Source organism: Leucoraja erinacea, chromosome 4 (assembly GCF_028641065.1).
Source record: "Leucoraja erinacea ecotype New England chromosome 4, Leri_hhj_1, whole genome shotgun sequence".
NCBI classification, from domain to species: domain Eukaryota; kingdom Metazoa; phylum Chordata; class Chondrichthyes; order Rajiformes; family Rajidae; genus Leucoraja; species Leucoraja erinaceus.
The window spans coordinates 753,913-778,303 of record NC_073380.1 but is presented as its reverse complement, the minus strand read 5'-3'; the positions used below and the strand labels follow the sequence as shown (position 1 = coordinate 778,303).

The following is a 24,391-nucleotide window of genomic DNA, read 5'->3' as shown; positions in this document are numbered from 1 at the left end:
TGTTGGGCGAGTCCAGAACCAGGGGCCACAGTCTTAGAATAAAGGGGAGGTCATTTAAGACTGAGGTGAGAAAAATCCTTTTCACCCAGAGAGTTGTGAATTTATGGAATTCCCTGCCAGAGGGCAGTGGAGGCCAAATCACTGGATGGATTTAAGAGAGAGTTAGATAGAGCTCTAGGGGCTAGTGGAGTCAAGGGATATGGGGAGAAGGCAGGCACGGGTTATTGATAGGGGACGATCAGCCATGATCACAATGAATGGCGGTGCTGGCTCGAAGGGCCGAATGGCCTCCTCCTGCACCTATTTTCTATGTTTCTATGTAATGTTTTTCCACAGTATCTCAGTGCACGTGACAAGGGTGGCACGGTGGTGCAGCGGTAGAATTGCTGCCTTACAGCACCAAAGACCCAGGCTCGATCCTGACTATGGGTGCTGTCTTGACGGAATTTGTACGTACTCCCCGTGAGCGGCCTCTTTTTTTCTCCTGGATCTCTGGTTTACTCCCACACTCCAAAAGACATACAGGTTGGCAGGTTGAAGAAGGGTTTCGGCCCAAAACGTTGCCTAGTTCCCTCGCTCAATAGATGCTGCCTCACCCGATGAGTTTCTCCAGCATTTCTGTCTACCTCAGGTTTGCAGGTTAATTGGTTTGGCAAAATTGTTGTAAATTGGGGTACGGTGCCGACACGGATAGAAAAGGGTAGGAATTAATGGGTCCCTTTCAGAATGGCGGGCAGTGATGAGTGGGGTACCACAAGACTTGGTGCTGGGACCACAGCTATTTACAATATATATTAACAATTTGGATGAAGGGATTAAAAGTAACAATAGCAAATTTGCAGATGACACAAAGCTGGGTGGCAGTGTGAACTATGAGGAGGATGCTATGAGGATGCAGGGCGACTTGGACAGGTTGGGTGAGTGGGCAGATGCAGTTTCATGTGGATTATCCACTTTGATGGCAAAAACAGGAAGGCAGATTATTATCTAAATGGTGTCAAGTTGGGAAAAGGGGAAGTACAACGGGATCTGGGGGTCCTTGTTCATCAGTCTATGAAAGTAAACATGCAGGAACAGCTGGCAGTAAAGAAAGTGGCCTTCATAATAAGAGGAATTGAGTATAGGAGCAAATAGGTCCTCCTGCAGTTGTACAGGGTCCTAGTGAGACCACACCTGGAGTATTGTGTGCAGTTTTGGTCTCCAAACTTGAGGAAAGATATTCTTGCTATTGAGGAAGTGCAGCGTAGGTTCAAGAGGTTAATTCCCAGGATCGTTGGACTGCCGTATGTTGACAGATTGGAGCAGCTGGGCTTGTATAACTCTTGCATTTAGAAGGATGAGAGGATATCTTATTGAAACATATAAGATTATTATGGGTTTAGAAACATAAAAAAAGGTGCAGGAGTAGGCCATTCGGCACTTCGAGCCTGCACCGCCATTCAATATGATCATGGCTGATCATCTAACTCAGTGTCCTGTACCTGCTTTCTCTCCATACCCCCGATCCCTTTAGCCACAAGGGCCACATCTAACTCCCTCTTAAATATAGCCAATGAACTGGCCTCAACTACCTTCTGTGGCAGAGAATTCCAGAGATTCACCACTCTCTGTGTGAAAAATGTTTTTCTCATCTCAGTCCTAAAAGATTTCCCCCTTGTCCTTAAACTGTGACCTCTTGTTGTGGACTTCCCCAACATCGGGAACAATCTTCCTGCATCTAGCCTGTCCAACCCCTTAAGAATTTAGTACGTTTCTATAAGATCCCCCCTCAATCTTCTAAATTCTAGCGAGTACAAGCCGAGTCTATCCAGTCTTTCTTCATATGAAAGTCCTGACATCCCAGGAATCAGTCTGGAGAACCTTCTCTGCACTCCCTCTATGGCAAGAATGTCCTTCCTCAGATTAGGAGACCAAAACTGTACGCAACTCTGTACGCAACAGACACGCTAGAGGCAGGAAACATGTTCCCAATGTTGGGGGAGTCAAGAATCAGGGGCTATAGTTTAAGAATAAATGGTAAGCCATTTAGAACAGAGATGAGGATAAACTTTTTCACACGGAGAGTTGTGAGTGTGTGGAATTATCTGACTCAGAGGGCGGTGGAGGCTGGTTCTCTGGATGCTTGCAAGAGAGACTTAGATAGAGCTCTTAGAGACAGCAGAGGTAAGGGGTATGGAGAGAAGGCAGGAACGTGGGACTGATTGAGGATGATCAGCCATGATCACGTTGAATGGTGGTGCTGGCTCGAAGGGCCGAATGGCCTACTCCTGCACCTATTGTCTATTGTCCCTAGTGTGCGTTAGTATGGGGGATCGCAGCCCGGTGCGGACGCGGTGGATCGAGGGGCCTGCATCCATGCTGTCTCTCTAAACTCAATAAATCTAAATACCAACCCGGTGAATAAACTTAAGTATTCAAAACAAACAAAATGTTAACTTTTGCTACATCAAAAAGTATTTAAAAAAATACACTACATCAGTAATTACATTCCTCACGGCAATTATTGGGAAATTTAAGAATCATTCACAATCCCCAGTAATATTTGGGCCCATTTTTGGATATCATGGACCTTTGCTGCCCTCTTGTGTGAGAAATTTACTGTAAGTAATGCAATTGACTGGAAACGTTTTTCACATTGTGCAACAAGACGGTTCAATCCAGTCCATTTTTAGGGAAGCAGCCTACATCCACCATACCACAATCCATGAAGGCAACTTGGTTCTCAACAGAGGCTCTGGAGCAGCACAACCACGTGGTGCACAGAGCTTCCCAACTGTAGATGGGTTAAGATAAGTCGTGTTGCAAAGCTGGCAAAACTGCTAAAATGTTGAAATACTGCAAATGTCTCTGAATATCACATTGATAAATATTTCAATCTATAGAAAATGTTGAAATTAATTGTTTTTTAAAACATTAAGATCAAAATGTGTTGAACAAAGGAGAAAAACAAAACATAATTAAACGTGTTTGAATTGGCCCCCAACAACAAATTTCCTTCTGTTTGCTTGCCTCTTTTGGGGGGCGTTCCTCTCCACTTCAGTGCATGGTCACTTAAATGGGCCTAGCTCTAACTTGACGCCAGTTCAGTGCAGGTGTTAAGAAACTGCAAGAAGTTTACTACAGGACTCCATTAAGTGTAAAGGAACTCTAGGGAAATTCAAGGCCTCCGTGTATGTGCATCTGACCATCATAATATGGCCTTTGCTGAAGAGAAACGGTTTCACTAATCGATAAAGGTGAAAGTATATGGAAAGATTTTGGAAGGTGCTGACAAAGCAGTATATTTAATTACAGTATGTTCTAAAGGGGAAAAAAAACTCCTGATCATTACTGGGCTTATGATTATTGGTTCACATCTCAAATCATATTTGGGGGTTTGTCAAGGAAGACTTGCTGTGAATCACAAAGCAGTCAAATAACTGGTGATTCATCAAGGTTCAAGGTTAGTTTATTGTCACATGTACCAATTAAGGTACAGTGAAATTTGAATTACCATACATCCATACTAAAAAAACAAGCAACAAGATACACGACATAAAAGTTATAATACACATCCAGCACAGCGGAAACATAAATATCCACCACAGCGGAATCCCCCCAATCCTCACTGTGATGGAAGGCAACAAGTCCAATCTCCTTCCTCTTTATTCTCACCCGGTCGGGGCAGGCAAACCATCCGCAGTCGGGGGATCAAAGCCCCCGGGTCGGGGCGATCGAAACGCCCGCGTCGGGGAGAAACGCCAGCGTCAGGGAGATCGACACTCCTGTGGCTTGGAGTCCCCAATGTCGGTCTCTAACTCTAATGTTAATGTCCGCCGGCACCCATGGTTGCAGCTCCAAAGACGACCCCCAACAGGGATCGCGAGCTCCGTGATGTCAAGTCCGCAGGCTCCCGCGATGGAGCTCTCGGTCGATCTCCAGTAAAGGCCGCCAACTCCTTGATGTTAGGCCGCAGTGCGGCGGGAGATATATGGGGGGGGGGGAAATCTCACCTCCATCGAGGTAAGGGAATAGATAAGAAATCCCACTACCCCCCCCCCCCACATAAAACTGTTAAAGAACACTAAAAAAAAACATTAACACATACAAAACAGACACAAAGGACAGACAGACAGACTGTTGGCGAGGCAGCCATTGCTGGCGCCACCCAATGGAGAATCAGGATCTTTTACCAAGTGTTCAGAATCTACATTAATAACCAGAGGTTTTGAGACCTGTGTCACGAAGTCCTCACAAATGTGACTCCAAAGGGCTGACATCACCGTGTTACTACATTACTTTTGATGAATGGCAAATAGCAGATTCAACAGTTTGGAGAAACGAACCTACTCCAGTCATGAGGAATAATAGGCAGTTGGATTCACTTTGAGAGAGGGCATGGTGGCAGTATGTGGCTTAACAACATTACTGCTCAAACATAGAGAAGATATAAAATTTAATAGAAGTTTGGATCAACTTTATACTGCCTGTCACTAGGTTGCATTGTTCCTAACCAAATACCCGATTACATTTTACCATGTGCTTTAACCAGAGAACTATAGACCAATAAGTCTGACATGGTAGGTACATTGATTCAAGCAAGAAACTGCAGATAATGATGCACAAAAAAAGACATAGATTGTTGGAGTAACAGAGCAGGTCAACATGGATAGGCACCATTTTGGGTCAGGGCACTTCTTCAGACTGATTGTGGCTGAGGGAGGGGGGGGGGGGGGGGGGGGGGGGGGGGGGAGAGCTGGTAGAGAGATGGGAGGACAAAGCCCTGTGCGATAGCTAGACTGGTGAGGAGTGGGGGGGGCGCGGGATGATGGAGATGATGATGATAGAATGTGTGTGAATTGTGAAGCCCGATGAAGAAATATAGATGAAAGGGGAGAAATAAGAGCAAGCCCAGGTAGGGCACAGGGATGGACGAAGAAAAAATATTTATAAAGGTTACTTAACTAAAATTGGAAAATCTAATGTTTACACTGTTGTGAGCTCTCTACTTGGAATGAGGTGCTCTCTCTGGCAATGGAGGTGCCCCACGACATGAAGGTCAGTATGGGAATGCAAAGGGGAGTTAAAATGATTAGCAACCACAGTGCAAGTGTTTAGTGAGAAGCGTACAGAGTCTATGCTTGATCTTGCCGATGTAAAAGAGGCCGCATCAGGAACACCAAATGCAGTAAATGAGGTTAACAGATGCAAGTGAAACTTTGTGTCACCTGGAAGGAATACTTGAGTTCCTGGATGGATGTGAGGGAGATGTAGAGGAACAGGTATTATATGTCCTGGTGAAAGAGGTTCACATGCACCTCTGTGTGGGCATGGCAATAGACATGGTGTATCTGGATTTCAGCAAGGTCTTTGATAAGGTTCTGCATGGTATGCTACTCTGGAAGGTTAGATTAGTGGATCCAAGGTGAGCAAACTAATTGGATAGAAAATGTACTTAATCAGAGGGAGCAGGAGTTGATGGTGGTTGTTTTTCAGTCTGGAGCCCCATGACAAGTGGTGTACTTCAGTGATCAATCCTCACATCATTGTTATTTGACCGATATATGAATGATTTGGATGAGAAGGAATAAGGTACGATAAGTACGTTTGCAGATGACACTAAAATAGTTAGTATTGTAGACAGTGAAGAAGGTTATTAAGAATTAAAGTGGGATCTGGGTAAGTATACAAAGACATGGCTAATGGAGTTTCAGTCCAAGGTGTGGCGTATTGGGAAGTCAAACAAGGGGAGGACTTTCACAATGAACGGTAGGCCACTGGGGTGTGATTTGAAACAAAGTACATTGTTCCCCAAAAGTGTCGTTACAAGTGGTCAGGATAGTGCTGGCCTTCATCAATAAGAACAATTAATTTGGAAATTGGAACGTTATGTCGTAGTTGGGAGATGGTGGTGAGGTTGCACTTGGAACATTGTGTTCAGTTTTCATCATTCAGTGGTTGCAAAGAGCCATTAAGCTGGAAGGAGTGCAAACAAGGATTTTGCCGGGATTGGGAGGACACAAAGTTACCGGGAGTGTTGGGTAGGCTAGGACTTTATTCCTTGGAGTGTCAGAAACCAAGAGGTGATCTTAGAAGTATATACAATCATGAGGGGCACAGAATGCACTCAGCCAAGTTCCCAGGATCAAAGAATCAAGAACTAGAGGGCACAGGTTAAGGTTGAGAAGGGAAAGAATTAATAGGAACCAGAGGGGCAACTTTTTTTACACAGAGGAATGCTATATGAATGAGTTCTCAGAGACAGGTCTATGGATAGGAAAGGTTCAGTGGGATAAGGGTCAAATGGAACTGGCATTGATGGGCATCTTCATTTGAGTTGTTCAGAGATACAGCGGGGAAAACTGGCCGTTTGACCCATCGAGTCCTCGCTGACCAGCTATCACCTGTGCACACTAGTTTTAGCCTACACACTGGGGATTATTTATAGAACCCAATTAATCTACAAACCTGCACGAGTTCGGAATGTGGGAGAAAACAAGAGCACATGGAGAAAACCCACTCGTTCACAGCGAGAAAACACAAACTCCATACAGGCAGGACCCATGGTCAAGATTGAACTTGGGTCTCTGGCACTAAGACAGCCGCTCTACCGCAGAGCCACTGTGCCGCTGTTGTCGATATAGGTAAGTTGGGTTGAAAGCCCTTTTTCTGTGTGGTATGACCCTAAAGAAAGTGAGTTGAGAGCATGTTGAATTTCATGGTCGTCTAGTTAATTGCTTTCAAGGCAATTAAAGAATCTCATCATGGCCATTCCTGCTGTTTGATGACACTTGCAGGATCTTTCCTCTCATCTTCAACCTATGCCCTCCAGTTTTTGACTCCCATCCTCTAAGATTACAATTGAGCCCATCCACCCTATCTGCACCACACATAATTTAATAAACCTTTTTAACAACGGCATTCCTCAGCCTCCTTTGCTCCTGGAAAAACAGTCTAGCCTAACCAGTCTCTCCTTATAATTCAAGCCCCCTCCCCCCCCTCCTCCATCCAGGCAAGATCTTTGTCTGCACTCTAAGTTAATCGCATCATTCCTATACGTAGTTATACAAGTCCACTATAACATGACGTCCCAACTCTTGTTCTCAATGTGGCAGCTGATAAAAGCAAGAAAGCTATTTTCCATCACTGTCTTCCTGTGTTATTGTCAGGGAACTATTTATTTGTATCCTCGGGTCCCTCTGTTCAACACACCCTAGTCCCCAGCTATTCAACATATCCTGGTTTAACATTTCAAATTGAATCACTGGCTGAACGCAAGGTCGGAATCACGTAACTAATGTCAAACTGAATCTAGCAATGACTCCAAAGCTCAAATTGCAGTAGCATTCAGCCTTTACCGTTATCTCATACTGCAAACCCATTACTTCTCTCAAGACATGCTGCCTGTCCCGCTGAGTTACTCCAGCATTTTGTGTCAACCTTCGATTTGAACCAGCATCTGCAGTTCTTTCTTACCCAGGGTATTATGAATTATTGTTCGTCATCCTGGATTGAGTGCTGTAAAAGTACCCATAACGAACTTTATCCCAAATCACCTTTGTTTCTTTGCAGTAGGATGTCAACAATTAGAGGTCAGAATCCAAATTCAATCCTTGTTGAAGATCTTCTTTTGCTAATGGCGGCAGAATTATTTTCATTTTCATTTGGTTTGAGGGAGATCTTCTTTCATCGCACCAAAAGAGACCCTCTTCCAAAATATTTTGTATTCTCTTCCATAGATGATTTTAATATTTAGGTCCAAAGGTCTGTATTTCAATTGTGAAATATCTACCCCAATGACACTGTTTGACAAAATATCATTTCAGAAGAAATTAACCAGAGAATCCAAAGATGTACCTCGAATAAAAACACGTTTCCTTTTTAAATATAAAATCACACACAATACAAGTCATAACTTATAGAACATTTTATTTTTATTTAAAAAACTTATATATACTTAGTCATGATTCACCTCTTCTGTGACAGTCCACTCTTTGCTCAACATACAAAATATTAGCAAATGTTTGGAAATTATGTTGAAATTAAATTTTAGAAAGTCAAAACACAAAAACTCAAAACTAAAAATTCAAAACTTCACAGCTGAAAGTCAGAAGGATCCATTCATACTTCAGGGCCTTCACCACCAGGTATAAGCTGGAAAGGTTAAAAGAAGATTTAAAAGACGTACAATATTAAATAAATAGCCACAGTTGGCAATATCAAAAATAAATGAACATAAACAGAAATATAAAAATCACAAAGATTAATACCTATACCAATAAATTAAATATATATATTTTACAGCAATACATACTTTTCAACATTTGAGCAGCTAATGAGATTGCTGCCACACACACACACACACTTATTTGATGGATATTTCCTTTCTATCAATCAAAGTTTTGTGACAAAAATAACAGCGGATGTCTGGAAAATAAAAATTAGTGGGGGAATAATGACAAATAATTAAGGAACATATTTATACTAGATAGACAGCATGGCACAGGAATATATAAAGAAAATGGTAATAACAAATCAGAAAAGTAGAGTAACAGGAAACTACATTAAGACAGTATGGTAAAACATTTTGCAGGCATACAAGTATTGAGAATGAGTTATCAGAAGAGATGGAGGCAGGATCAGACGCATCTGGTCAGCTACGTGACTTGCCAAATAGAGGAATTGATGCAGGCAAGTGAGATTAGTATGGATAGGCATGATGCTCAGCATAGATGCAATAGGCCAACATGCCCATTTCCACGCTGTGTAGCTGCACAATGGGCAGCACAGTGATGCAGCAGTATTCTGCCTGGCAGTGTCAGAAACCCAGGTTTAATAATGACTAGGGGATCTGCATGGAGTTTGTACATTTTCCTTGTAACCACTTGCTGCTCCATTTTCCTCTCATATCCCAAAGATATGCAGGTTTGTAAGTTAATTGGCTCCTGTAAATTATCCCTCATGCATAGCATAGAACTTGTGGATAGGCGAAGACCTGTTTCCACAATGTATCTCTAAACCAAACTAAAATCTGAGATATGGTAGTAATATCAAAAAATTGGGCCAACTGGGCCAAAACTGCTACCAGAGTAGTTTGCATACAAGTAAACTAAAGATTTACTTCCCTGGCTTCAACAATGTTCACTTGCTGCACAAAGATTTCCCAAAATAAACAGACAATATCACACAAGAATAACACATGACGCTCGCCTTTTAACCGGAACTCGAAAGAGGGAGCACATTACGCCAATTTTGACCTCCCTTCACTGGCTCCCAGTGCACTTTCGAGTTCATTTTAAAATTATTTTATTTGTTTTTAAATCATTGAATGGCCTCGCCCCGCCTTACCTCTCTGAGCTGCTCCACCTATATGCTCCTGCCCGGTGCCTCAGGTCAGCAGATCAGCCGCTCCTTGAAGTACCAAGGTCTAAGCGGAAGCTCAGAGGGGATAGAGCCTTTTCTGTTGCTGCCCCGGCACTCTGGAACACCTTGCCACTGCAGATCAGACAGGCCCCTTCACTGTCCATCTTTAAATCCTCCCTAAAAACTCACTTTTATTCACTGGCTTTCGACACTGGCTGAGACTTTGTTTCTGTTTTAGTGCTTTTAATGTCTTTTAATTTTTACTGTTTTTATAGTCCTGTCGTCTTAATGGTTTTAGTAGTTTGTAATAACTTTTTGTTGACTTCCCATGTACAGCACTTTGTGGTAACTGATGTTGTCTAAAAGCGCTTTATAAATAAAGTTATTATTATTATGAAATAGCTGAAACAATGAGTCAGCTGAGCCACATTTCCAAGCTGTCAAGGACTTTTGAATGTTTCAAATGTTCTTGAACGAAAACTGCAATAACGCTAAAATTTCCAGAAAGGGCATAATTTCAAAAGTAGATTTCAAAGTAGATAAGTATAAGGTGTAAATTTCTTGGCAAGAAAACCAATAGTATCTGATAGTAAAATGGCAGAATGAAGAGTACGAGGAAAAAAAAGGATTATTAAAATGAAACTGAAAAGGCCTGGGGTCAAAGGGTGGGGGCAGTCACAGAACAAAACAAAGTAGAGCATTAGCTGATGAGGCTAAAAAAGGCACATCCAAGCTTTATATCCAAAATTGTTTTACATGAGGAATAGTTTACTTTTGATCTTTATGTAGTCAAGCAGGAACAAAATAATCCATGAAAAATTATTGCAAATACAATTATTCATTTTCTTTCAAACAAAAACAATCCCAAAAAAAGGAAACTGCCTAGTGCAGGCTTATTCTAGTTCCTACATCGTGCCAAATATCAGAAAGCTTGGAAAATCCAGACAAACCTTTGTCTGGTGTTTTTTTGCTGCCATTACATACCATAGTTATGTTGTTTCCATTCAATAAGATTTGGTCCAGTTTTGTGATTCTTCTTCCTTCTGGTGTGATCTCACTGTAGAAGGCAGAAGATAAAGTAAATGGCGCTGCAACTGCAGTCTACAGTTAGATTGAATGAAAAGTTCAAAAGAGCGTGTGGGGTGTCTTGGACATAGGTAGGGAGGGATCCCTCCCGACCTATGTCCAAGACACCTCACACAAATCCCTCCCTACCTTTGTCCAAGACACCTCACACGCTCTTAGTCTCCTCCATGACTTCCGTTTTCCAGGCCCCCACTCCCTCATCTTCACCATGGATGTATTAGTCACTCTATATCTCCATCCCCCACCAGGAGGGTCTTAATGCCCTCCGTTTCTTCCTCAACCGCAGAACCAACCAATCCCCGTCAATTAATACTCTCCTCAGCCTAGCAGAGCTGGTTCTTACCCTCAACTTTTCCTTTGACTCCTCCCATTTCCTCCAAATCCAAGGCATATCTATGGGCACGTGCATGGGCTCCAGCTATCCCTGCGTCCTTATAGGGAACGTCGAACGATCCTTGTTTGAGGCGTACCATGGCCCTATGCCTGAACTCTACCTCCGCTACATTGACGACTCCATTTCACCACTAACTTCCATCCGGCACTCAAATTCACCTGGACCATTTTCGACATAAACCTACCGTTTCTAAACCTCACCATCTCCATCACAGGTAACAGACTACTGACCGACATCAACTACAAACTCACAGGGCTACCTGGACTACACTTCTTCCCATCCTGCTTCCTGTAAGGACTTATCCCCTACTCCCAGTTCCTCTGCATCCAGGATGAAGGTGTTCCAAACTAGGGCATCGGAGATGTCCTCATTCTTTAGGGAACGGGGGTTCCTCTCTTCAACTATAGATGAGGCTCTCACCAGGGTCTCCTCTATATTCCGTAGCTCCCCTCTCACTCCCCACCCCCACCCCCCCCCACTCATAACAAGGACAGAGTCACCCTTGTTCTCACCTTCCACCCTACCAGCCGTCATATACAACAGATAATCCTCCGACAATTTCGCCACCTCCAACAGGATCCTACCGCTGGCCACATCTTCCTATCTCCTCCCCTTTCGGCTTTCCACGGAGACTGTTCCCTCCGTATCTCCTTGGTTAATTCGTCCCTTCCCACCCAAATCCCGGTACTTTCCCTTGCAACCGCAGGAAATACTGCACTTGTCGCTTTACCTCCCCCCTGGACTCCATCCAAGGACCCAAGCAGTCTTTACAGGTGAGGCAGAGGTTTACCTGCACCTCCTCCAGCCTCATCTATTGCATCCGCTGTTCTAGATGTCAACTGCTCTACATTAGTGAGACCAAGCACAGGCTTGGCGATCGCTTCGCCCAACACTTCCGCTCAGTTCGCATTAACCAACCTGATCTCCCAGTGACTCAGCACTTTAACTCCCCCTCCCATTCTGAATCTGACCTTTCTGTCCAGGGCCTCCTCCATGGCCAGAGTGAGTCTCACCGCAAATTGGAGGAGCAGCATCTCATATTTTGCTTGGGTAGTTTACACCCCAGCAGTATGAACATCGACTTCTCCACTTTCAGGTAGTCCTTGCTTTCTCCCTCCTTACCCTCCCCTTCCCAGCTCTCCCTCAGCCTACTGTCTCCTTCTCTTCCTTTCTTCTTCCCCCCCCCCCCCCCCCCACATAAGTCTGAAGAAGGGTCTCAACCCGAAACGTCACCTATTCCTTCACTACATAGATGCTGCCTCACCCGCTGAGTTTCTCCAACATTTTTGTCTCCCTTTGATTTTTCCAGCATGTGCGGTTCTTTCTTAAACACCTAGTAACTCTAGTCAGTGGATAATTAGGGATAAACATCCATCTCTGTTGACTTCACAATGAGGAAAGTTGCTAAAAAACCTGTAACATATCAACTCATTGTCTAACCAGAATACCAAATAAGGTACATTACACTGTATGTTCATTTTAATATTACTAGCAGGTTGCTCTACAGATCAGCAAAAAAAGTTAAATTAACTTACAATTCTGTGACATCTTCAAGTACCATGTCCAAAGATTAGAGTTAAGAAATGCTTCCTGTAGTAAATATATTAACACATACAAATATCAACAATTTTCAGTTCTGCAATGGAGTTTCTGCATAAGGTACAGGGCAGGATGTTGAAGCCATGTTGCTTGATGCTAAACTGTCGGCAGGTGGAGTAAACAACTAAAAAAAACTGCTGACATGATAGACGAAATAAAATGCTGGAACTGCTCAAGTACAAAAACAGAAGCAGCAAGCCTTAAATAGGAATAGAACACTTTAAAAAGAGGCAAGGGAAGAAAAGCAGTTAACCTTTACAAGTTGATGTTTCATCAATAATGCCCAGTTGATGATTAGATGGAATGAGATGGGGTGAGGGATGGACAGGTGGAGCTGGGAGGGTAAGGGGAGAGTGAAAGTGGAAAATAGCTGAAAGGTAATAGAAGGGACAAATGCTACTGCTGCTCTAATCTAATAAGTAAGGAAGGTAGGATGGTATGGGAACCACATTTAAAGGAGGCGAAGAGCAAAATGAGGGGAATATAGACGTAGACAAAAGTGCTGGAGAAACTCAGCAGGTACAGCAGCATCTATACAGATGTGGCAGTTCTGTCCAACTGCTACTCTCCACACCTCGAACATCTGGCAGTGAAGTGCCGCCCCTTCTACCTACCGAGGGAATTCACCTCCATCATCCTGACCACAGTCTACTTCCCACCTCAGGCAGACGTCATCCTAGACCCATACCATCCTAGCCACGCACTCATTCCACCATTGCCATCAGGAAGAAGGTACAGGAGTCTGAAAACTGTAGGGTTTCCAGGTTCAGGAACAGCTTCTTCCCTACAGCCATCAGGCTATTAAACACAACAACAAATAAGCTCCAAGCTATAACAGACTATTATTATTATTGCACTATATTTGTTTATTTACTGACTTTGTGTGCCATGTATACACACTGAACTTTTTTTTCTCCCGTTTGTACTATGTTTACATATTCTGTTGTGCTGCAGCAAGCAAGAATTTCATTGTTCTATCCGGGACAAATTACAATAAAACACTCTTGACTCCCTGCTTTCACATTCAGTTCCCCAGAACTAAACAATAACATTGTTAGCTTTCTGAATTACTTTCTCCACTTGTCTGCCAGACTTTTTGAAACATGTACTGAAACACCAGTTCTTTTTGTCTCTTAAGACCGACAATTATCGCTCTCTAATCTTATTGCCTATTCACTTGCATTCCTATACATTTTTGTTACTTCGGCAAATTTAGAAACCATGCCTTTGTTCAAGTCATTTCGACAAATTTTAAAACGATAATAAGAATTGCCAGCAGCAATCATCGTGGCCCCACATTACATCCTGCCAACCAAAATATAGGGAGGTTGCACGGCAGTCGAGGTCACGACCCATGACCCGTACTGTTGCCACGCAACGCCTTCTGGAGTACAAGCGGTGAACGTCAGGTAAGCACTCACTATGGCTGCCAGTGCAGCGGGCCCGTCTTCTGTCCTGACTGGTGCTGACTGGTTCCACTCGTGGACCCCGGGCCATCTGTCCCCGCGACCGGTGGGGGGTGAATCGCCCCGTGTGAGGGTCGGAGGGTGAAACAACCCCGTGTGTGGGTCTGGTTATGGGGTCGGGTGATTAACCCCGGCGTGGGTGTCTGGGGGGGGGGGGGTGAATCACCATGTGTGGGTAAGGGGTGAAACCACGTGTGGGAGTCGGGGGTGAATCCCCCCGGGTGGGTCGGGGGTGTGATTCACCCCCTGTGGGGGTCAGGGTCCGGGGGTCAGTGAATCACCCCAATGTGGGGGTCGGGTGCCGGTGCCGCGTGGTCAGTTTATCTGGGTGGGCAGAGGGACCAGACTGTCCCCAACTCTGCTGCAGCTGACGGAATGTTGCCGTGTTTTCGTCCTCGTGTCCGCTGCCTAGAGTCATGACCCCGCTCCACCAGGTCCCGTGTGTGTGCGCTGCCGACCCACAGCCCGTCACAATGCGGTCGCACAGGGGGAGACGGGATGGAGGGCAGCCGTGGCTGGACAGCGCTGACCCCTGGGGGAAAGTGGGGGCCGTCCTGAGGGATCCGATCCTTCGGCAGCTTACACCTTGGTGCTCGGGTTCAGAGCCCTCAGTCACCCTCCAGCCCCAGGCGGTTTTGGGCCAGGACTTGCCCTCAATCCGCTGGCATGCTGCTCTTTCGCAAGTCAGCGAGCAGCAGTGATTTTGGCGGTTTTCTCTCACGGTTACCCCTATCTATTTCCACTTTTTTTTGCGCAAAAATTGACCAATTTGGCAGTTTTTAAACAGGTAAGAAAGTACGTGTTTCGTGTTTTCCTATTGTATGCTGCCCTGTACTCCAGAAGGATTGAGCTACAGTGAGTCATGCCATTTGACCCGATGACCTTACGTGCAACCTTGCTATATCCATTTTGCTCATTCTGCCTCGTGTTAGCCAGCCTTTCATCCATTTCAATAGATCATAAAATCAAAAGTGATAAGAGTAGAATTAAACTATTTGGCCCATCAAGTCTGCCATTCAATCATAGTTGACCTATCTCTCCCTCCGAACCCCATTCGTCTGCCTTCTCCCCATAACCTCTAACACCCATACTAATCGAGAAATCAATATTTCTTGAGCTTTTATTTATCCCACAGTAACCTGTCATACATCTAAATATATGCTAGAAATTCAAATATAGGCAACTCATAATATTGTCATTTGTATTATGGAAATCCAGTCGTAGAATTCATAAATCACTACCACTACAGGCTGAAAAGTGATTAGAGAAAACAAGAGGCTGCCACCGACCTCCAACCACATTCCATCTGCCCCTTCACTCCCCTCTCTCCATACCTATTACTATGGTCCAGCTTTCAGTTTGTCTTTTTGCTCCAGATTACAATAATTGCAGTTGCTATGTCTCCAAACAAAATGTATACTTGCAAATTTGCAGCAGTAATCAAATATTTAAAAATATATATTGCAGGTACTGGTCACTTAAAATTGATTTGGAAACTGACAATTGATACACCCCTGATAATTAAATTTATCTTTCTTCTGCCCACCATTATAATTATCTCGCCAATGGACTGAGCACATGCAGGATTTTGTCCACTTACAATCCAAATTGTCCCAACTTCTTATAGCTAAACACCCTCTAATCCTAGCAGCATTCTCATAAACATTTTCAGCACAAACTTGTTCTCATCAACCCGTGCCAATTTGATTTGTCCAGTTTATAAAATTCACCCTGGTGCCATTCTTACAAGCCCTCAAGGTTTAGACTTCTCAGCTAGCAAAATCATCCTTCCACTTCTCCTCTGTTAAGCCCTCCCAATCACTTCACCTGCTCCAAGGATGTAGACCTAGACGACCCAATATCTCCTCATAACAGACTAACCATTCCAGATTTATTCTGCTGAATCTTTGCAGTACTCCCATTTTTAATGAGGTATTCCCCTCCCCCCGTGCAAAATGATACAAAATACTCCATGTATGGTGACACCAACACTGCCTGACCTCATGAGTCAATCAGTTCAAGGAAAATCCTCGAAGCATGACATTAAAAGTAAAGCAGAAAAGGATACTGACAAAATCATCAAAACCTAGCAGTGTTCCTACAATTTCTTTGTCATTTTTCATGACAATGTGAATACGTGAGCCGATGCATTTGTCCACCAGTTCTGAAATAGAAGAGAAAATATTGAATCTGCAGAAAGCCAAACAAGATATAAATAAAACATGTGTATTAACTGTAAAGCCACTTGCTTAGATGGTCGTCACAATACATTGCACTGGAATAAATCATTTATTCCACCTCCCTTCCCATCCAATACCTACAGCAACTCCACCTCCTCCCCCTTCCCCACAAAAATAATTGCAAGTAGAACGAATTCACCATTGCTAACTATTTAAAATAACATGCGAGTGATGACATTGAAACAGGGTTGACAATTGAAGAAGGGTCTCGACCCGAAACGTCCCCCATTCCTTCCCTCCAGAGATGCTGCCTGTCCCGCTGAGTTACTCCAGCATTTTGTGTCTATCTTCTGTTTAAACCAGCACCTGCAGTTTATTCCTGCAAAATTCTTCGCTGCACGTGTGGCAATAATAAACCCCAAACCGATTTAGGTTGTGCATGATTAGACTATTTGCGACGTGGGGCTGGTTTTAACTTGGGATCTTTAAGCATCGGCCCGTGTTTAGTTTCCTCGCCGCCCAGTGTGAGCCCCGGTGGCGGTGCCGGTGCCTCGGTGCCGGCGCTTACCGAGCGGGAGCAGCTGCGACGGGTTGGTCGAGGTCAGCGCCATCTTCCCTCCGCGAGGCGCGGCCGCCCAACCGCCGCCGACGTCGACGTCATCGCCCCCAGCAGCCACGCCCCACACACACGCGCATGCGCGGACGGACCATCCCGCAGATGCCCGAATCCGGAGATAAATTGTTCGAGAAGGTTCGTCCCCTTCCTCAGCCCTCGGGCTCCTCCTCTTCCCTCCATCCCCTCCTCCTCCCCCCTCCATCCCCCCCCTCTCCATCCTCTCCACCCCCCAACCCCCCCCTCGGGCTCCTCCTCTCCTCTCCTCCTCCTCCATCCCCCCATCCCCTCCATCCATCCCCCCATCCCCCCCCCCATCCCCCCATCCCCCCATCCCCCCCATCCCCCCCCATCCCCCCCCCATCCCCCCCATCCCCCCCATCCCCTCCATCCCCCTCCCCCCTCCATCCCCCCCCCCCATCCCCTCCATCCTCTCCATTACCTCCCCCCAACCCCCAGCCCTCGGGCTCCTCCTCCTCCCATCCAGAAGATTGTTCCCGAAGAAGGGTCTGAAGAAGGGTTTCGGCCCGAAACGTTGCCTATTTCCTTCGCTCCATAGATGCTGCTGCACCCGCTGAGTTTCTCCAGCTGTTTTGTGTAACCTTCGATTCTCCAGCATCTGCAGTTCCCTCTTAAACAGATTGTTCCCGATGTTGGGGAAGTCCAGGACAAGGGGTCACATCTTAAGGATAAGGGGGAAATCCTTTAAAACCGAGATGAGAAGAACTCTTTTCACACAGAGAGTGGTGAATCTCTGGAACTCTCTGCCACAGAGGGTAGTTGAGGCCAGTTCATTGGCTATATTTAAGAGGGAGTTAGATGTGGCCCTTGTTGCTAAAAGGGATCAGGGGGTGTGGATAGAAGGCAGGTACGGGATACTGAGTATCCCCCTTCACTCCATAGATGCTGATGAACCCGCTGAGTTTCTCCAGCATTTTTGTGTACCTCCAGAGATAAATTGGCCGGGCATGGGCGCTGCTGCTGCCACCGCCAAACATGAAGGGGAGGAAGCGGAAGCGGACAAGTCGTCCTTGCTGGACACTAAATGCTTGGAGTAACTCTCCAGACGTGCTGCCTGTCCCGTTGAGTTACTCCAGCCTCCTGGGTGTAAACCATCATCTGCAGTTCCCTCCTCCATTCCAAGTCAATGGATGTTTTTCAAAGCAGAGATACAGTGGCTAGATAGATTCTTGTTGTAGGTAGGAACTGCAGATGCTGGTTTAAACTGAAGATAAACACAAAATGCTGGAGTGACCCAGCAGGACAGGCAGCATCCCTGGAGAGAAGAAATGGGTGACGTTTCGGGTCCAGACTCTTCAGACAGAGTCACAAATATAGATTCTTGATTAGTACAGGTGTCAGGGGTGATGGGGAGAAAGCCGGAGAATAGGGATTTGAAGGAGAGATAGATCAGCCATGATTGAATGGCAGAGTTGACTTGATGTTGCAGTTGTATAGGGCTCTGGTGAGACCACATCTGGAGTATTGTGTACAGTTTTGGTCTCCTAATTTGAGGAAGGAAATCCTTGTGATTGAGGCAGTGCAGCGTAGGTTCACAAGATTGATCCCTGGGATGGCGGGACTGTCATATGAGGAAAGATTGAAAAGACTAGGCTTGTATTCACTGGAGTTTAGAAGGATGAGGGGAGATCTTATAGAAACATATAAAATTATAAAAGGAATGGACAAGCTAGATGCAGGAAAAATGTTCCCAATGTTGGGCGAGTCCAGAACCAGGGACCACAGTCTTAGAATAAAGGGGAGGTCATTTAAGATTGAGGTGAGAAAAAACTTTTTCACCCAGAGAGTTGTGAATTTATGGAATTCCCTGCCACATAGGGCAGTGGAGGCCAAATCACTGGATGGATTTAAGAGAGAGTTAGATAGAGCTATAGGGGCTAGTGGAGTCAAGGGATATGGGGAAAAGGCAGGCACAGGTTATTGATCCGGGACGATCAACCATGATCACAATGAATGGCGGTGCTGGCTCGAAGGGCCGAATGGCCCCCTCCTGCACCTATTTTCTATGTTTCTATGATGGGCTGAATGGCCTAATTCTGCTCCTATCACTTATGACATGACGAGTAAGCTTTGCTTTCCCTCTCTGTCACTTCCACTAGTTCTCTGACTAATTTCACTGCTCTCCTGCTGAATTTTACTGATTGTATGCTTTTTCACCTTCCCCTCAACTAACAATGAACCATTCTACATTTCCTTACCATTGTCTGCTTTGATATGTCGTTTTCACACCTTACCCTTCCATATCTATAGTCTCCTTTTCCCTGGAGGAAACCAGACCACCCAGAGTCTAAAGAAGGGTTTTGGCCTGAAACGTTGCCTGTTTGCTTCGCTCCATAGATGCTGCCGCACCCGCTGAGTTTCTCCAGCACTTTTATCCACCCAGAGTAAACCCGATCCTGACCTCGGGTGCTCTCTGTGTGGAGATTGCACATTCTCTCTGTAGCTGCAAGGGCTTCCTCTGAATGCCCCAGTTTCTTCCCACCATCCCAAAGATGTGCGAGTTTGTAGGTTAATTCACCTCTGCAAATTGCACCTTGTGTGTAAGGAGTGCATGCGAAAGTGAGATGCATGCGAAAGTGGGATAATATAGAACTGGTGTGAACGGGTGATCAATGGTTGATGTGGACTCGGTGGGCCAAAGGGTTTGTTCACATACTGCATCTTTCAATCAATCAATTTAGAATGCCCCATTCATTATAATGAGGTTGCATATAGGAATTAAAAAGATAAATATTTGTACGCTTTATAAAAAATAATAATGTATCTGTTTAAAATTAATTAATAGCAGTTAATATATTTAAGTAAATCTGCTTTTTTCTTTAATTTTCTATACACATTTTAAAAGTTTCGGAATGGCAAGTCTTCTTTTAGATTATCATCTTTTACTTATGGAGCCTTCTTGTACTGGAAGACCAACAAGTATCGGACAGACCAAAGTGCATCTTTCACCAGGTTGACAATCTTCCAGCAGCACTTGATATTGGACTCGGTATGTGTCCTTTGGAACAGCCCATAGATCAGTGAGTCCTCCATTATATTGTTGCTTATGTTGTTTGCAAATGCACATGGCAGGTTTCCCAAGTCAGCATGCATTGGGACTGTAGCTCCAACCATGGGGGAAGGATTGTACAAAGAAACCTTTCTGCCAGACAGGCAATGTTAGTGCTCATTGGTGAGTTCTGGTCAGAGCTATTCTGCCAAATGGTTTTCACAGTACACTTGGGAAACCATCCTAGAGGATCTGTTATGTGTTTCTCCGAACATTCCATGCTCTCCGCTGCCTGATGAACTTACCTTTTTTTTAAGGAACTTTTCCATAAAGCACAGATAATGTGACAAAGTCCAACTGACTGAAACATTGCCTATGATCAAGGCTAGGTCCATCCTTTGCAACACCAGGTTCAAGCAGAACCCCAGCATGTTGTGACAATTTGTGTTTGTGCATGTTGATTGTATGCAAACACATCCCCAGAACAATGGGTGGAGGTGAGATAAAATAGATCCAATATTATCCCTATTCCGATGGCCACCAAATATATAAGAGTATTTTCACACATAAAGGGGACCATCGGGGTGAGGGAGGAAGTGTGGGAAGGAAATGCCGATGCTGGTTTAAACAAAAGATAGTCACAAAATGCTGGAATAACTCAGCGGGACAGGCAGCATCTCTGGCGAGAAGGAATGGGTGAAGTTTTGGGTAGAGACACTTCTTTAGACTAGAGTCGAGGGGCAAGGGAAACAAGGGATATAAATGGTGAAGTAGAGAGATATAAAACAAATGAATGAAATAATGAGGGCAATGTTGGATTTGCTTTCCCTCACTCCCCACCCCTCCCCCTCCCCTCCCCCAATAATCTGGGAATGTGTATCCTGACCTATTCCATGCACTCCATCTTGGATTAAATGAAAATAGCTTGGGCGACTGTTGTAGTGTAGTGTAGGTTACACCTATGCCACAGACAATATCTTTCCCCTTGATGACTAGGTTCTTGCAAGCCTTCCACAGTGAGAGTGACACATCCCAGTACCCAATCTTTGGTGCACTTTCCCTATAGGGGGGTTGCACATAAGGTCATTGGGTCAAAGGGCGTGATGCACGGAGCAGGTCAATCTATGTGGAGGACATGACAGCCTATGGCATACACTGTTAATACACGGAACACATACGTTCTTACCTGTTAAAAACTGGCAAAATGGTCTATTTCTGCGCTGTAAATAATTGTGGAAAACGGGGTAACCATGAGAGATATTTATCCTACTTCAGAATTCCAAAAGTGAGGAGAAATGATTGTAGAAAGAAGTGACAGCTGAAGGGACAACAACAGCTAAAGTGGTTGGCGAACGTTGGCCATGCAGATATCAAGATTGAAAATATTGGGAATTATCGCGTTTGCTCACTGCATTTCATCAACAGAAAGGCATTTTTTGTGTTTTTTCTTGATTCCTTTGGTATCTAAAAAGTTTCAGAAGTGATAAATTTGGCTGCAAAAATTTAAAATCACCCATGGTTCTCAAGTGGGTTTTTACATGCAAAAAGAAAACATAGTAAACGTAGCCATGCTTACCTGACATTTACCGTAGTAAATGCTTACATGACATTCACCGCGTGTACTACAGTTGGTGTTGAGTGGCAACAGTACGGGTCACGGGTCGTGACCTCGACTGCTGTGCAACCATCCTATCGCATCCTGGCTCGTCCAAACCAGATCCCTGACATCTTCAGTTTGGTGTAAACCGGACACTACACAACCCCACCTCAGCTATAGTGGGGTACCGCAAGGCTCAGTGCTGGGACCCCAGCTATTTACAATATATATTAATGATCTGGATGAGGAAATTGAAGGCAATAGCTCAAAGTTTGCGGATGACACTAAGCTGGGGGGTAGTGTTAGCTGTGAGGAGGATGCTAGGAGACTGCAAGGTGACTTGGATAGGCTGGGTGAGTGGGCAAATGTTTGGCAGATGCAGTATAATGTTGATAAATGTGAGGTTATCCCACATAGCGACTATTATCTACATGGGTGTCATGGTACACCAGTCATTGCAAAGGTGCACAGGCAGTAAAGCACTAAGCGATTGAAGTAATTCACCGAGTCAGGCAGCACACCTGGGTGGAAAAATGGATAGGGCAGGGAGGTTCTACTCTCAGTTGTACAGGGTCTTGGTGACTTTTACGGGTAGGGATTCGTCTTCAAACTGATTCCTGGGATGTCAGTACGTTGTATACTCTCTAGAATTTAGAATGGAAAGAATAGAAACTTACAAAATTCTTAACATAGATGCAGCTTTCTTAAACCAGGACAAGGGGTCCCAGTTTAAGGGGGATCCTTTAAAACGAGGTCAATGGTTCAAAAGAGGGTCAATAACTTAAAATTCCAGTGGGCCCTTGTGCTATATTTCCGAAGATGATCATCTGCAGGCTCGAAGGGCCGAATGGCCTACTCCTGCACCTAATTTCTATGTTTCTATGTTTCAGGATTATGGTGAATGGATAGGTTGCCCACATCGAGACATTTATTAGTGCAAAACATATAGCACTAAGTATTGAAGTAATTCACCGAGTCAGGCAGCACCTGGGTGGAAAATGGATAGGCGACTTTTCGGTAGGGATTTCTTCTGAGAAGATTATGGAACATTGTCGGTATGGTCAAAAGGGTCAGGACTCTCTCGAACTTCTACTCCTGGTGCACAGCAATTAGAGAGCATGCCCCTGATCGGAAGATTACGCATATGTGGCTTGGTCTCAGCACAGTTGAGAGCTGCTGAGCATCCTTGGTTCGGCAACTTGAGCGGGAGCGGAAAAGGCTGCAAAAAGTTGTTAACACTGCCCAGTCCATCATCGGCTCTGACCTCCCTACTATCGAGTGGATCTATCACAGTCCCTGCCTCAAAAAGGCTGCCAACATCATCAAGGACCCACACCATCCTGGCCACACACTCATCTCTCTGCTGCCATCAGGTAGAAGGTACAGGAGCCTGAAATCTGGTACATCCAGGTTCAGCTGCTTCCCCACAGCCATCAGACTATTAAACACAACTTCAAACAAACTCTGAACTATAACACCCTATTGCACTTTATCTGTTTATTTATGTGTGTGTGTGTATATATATTCTATGGTATAGGGACACACTGATCTGTTCTGTATTTATGCCTACAATATTCTGTTGTGCTGCAGCAATGCAAGAATTTCATTGTCCTATCTGGGACACATGACAATAAACTCTCTTGACTTGACTTGACTTAAAGAGTGACCAATGTAAAGAACAAAACCGCAAAAAGTTGCAAGTGCAAATAATTATGGAATGGTGTTAAGAACAATTGGAATAGCATCGAATTAGAAATAATTCAAAAATAATTCCGGGTTAGTATATGCAAACCTTTAAGCTTTCATCGCTGTTTAGATTATCACTTGCCGTGGGATCTACCTCGGCTAATTGGTGACGCGCTTCAGCATGAAATCTGTTTGCCGGCGCTGGTGGAGACGCGACGCAACATTTCATGCAATGGTCTTCATTGTTTGAGTCAAGTGACATCACTCTGCTGGAGGTCCAATGGGTAAAGTTCACCTTCAAATGTCAAGTGGTTTTCTTAATCTTTCTTTGACCAAATAAATACTGGCCTTTAAAAAGCGGACACATTGGTAAGGTGCATATGTGCGAATCAAAGTGGGGTGACTACGGAAGAATTGTTTGTGGAAAGTGTGGAAAGCATTGTTCTACACCTTGATGGTGGCCACAACGACAATCACAACAACGCAACATTTCTACCCCATTTCCCAGAGAATTGTTTCGCAAGCTGGTTTTGCACAATTTGGCCAACAACATCGACCCTGACCTGCACCGCCAGAGCTCTTTAATCGTCGGTTGAGAAAGATAAATCCGGATATAAAGTCACGAGAAACCATAGTCTTGTGTCGACAAATGATTCTGGAACTGATTTTGTCCTGAAAGCGGGTTTTGATATGGAACATGAACAAAAATCACACGACAAATTAACGACGGGTATGTGTAGGAGAACGTTATTTTTTACGGCGCTGTTATCTCTACCGGGCTGATCGCCGCTCATACCTTTGTACAAATGTTACATTATAGGTACACAAAAACGCTGGAGAAACTCAGCGGGTGCAGCAGCATCTATGGAGCGAAGGAAATAGGCAACGTTTCGGGCCGAAACCCTTCTTCCTCAATTACCTCAATTACATTATATTTCAATGTCAGTCGAAGAATTGTAGATACTACATGGGCTCCAACAAACATGTTAAATCAACAACGTACAAAAGTATATATAAAAACCTGTATTTCGATGTTTCGAATAACATGTACTCTTACACTTGGGGTCCGGTATGCGACCAGTGGGTGCGAATGTGAAAGTCATTTGAATACTGAGTAAATGCATTTAAATATTTTCTAATATGTCGTGCAAACGAGTTTACAAACGAAATGTAACTAGTGAGGTTATGCCAATGGCATTATAGATATTTAATCTTGATTTTTGTTTTTCAGAGCCTCCAAACATAACAGCAGACAACTTTGTAAGTGCAATTATTATGCAAAAACTGCTTGGCGGTGTCGCTGCATGTGGTGAATATTGAGTGTGTGTCGAATATAAACCGGGTAATTATATCATGTGTACACGGTGATCGTTGATCCTTCAAACTTTCAACCATGGGTACATCCCTTAAGCCGGTCA

General features: G+C 44.4%; 2 protein-coding genes across 2 annotated transcripts in view; one reads left to right on the top strand and one right to left on the bottom strand.

The window, feature by feature from the left end:
* Nucleotides 1–7,893: 7,893 nt before the first annotated feature.
* On the bottom strand, nt 7,894–16,791 carry lsm5 (LSM5 homolog, U6 small nuclear RNA and mRNA degradation associated). Its single transcript, XM_055633492.1, has 5 exons — nt 16,636–16,791; nt 15,956–16,051; nt 12,358–12,385; nt 10,327–10,399; nt 7,894–8,133 (listed from the first exon to the last, which is right to left on the bottom strand). Exons 1-5 carry the CDS (start codon nt 16,676–16,678, stop codon nt 8,101–8,103), a joined length of 273 nt encoding a protein of 90 aa, XP_055489467.1. The 5' UTR covers nt 16,679–16,791; the 3' UTR covers nt 7,894–8,100.
* Nucleotides 16,792–23,281: 6,490 nt separating this feature from the next.
* Nucleotides 23,282–24,391, top strand: part of LOC129695995 (regulator of G-protein signaling 22-like) — a 152,716-nt gene continuing 151,606 nt past the window's right edge. The window contains exons 1-2 of the mRNA XM_055633416.1: nt 23,282–23,703; nt 24,205–24,233. Of these exons, the coding sequence (XP_055489391.1) occupies nt 23,664–23,703; nt 24,205–24,233 (69 nt within the window). The 5' untranslated portion in view covers nt 23,282–23,663. The remainder of the gene's footprint in view (nt 23,704–24,204; nt 24,234–24,391) is intronic.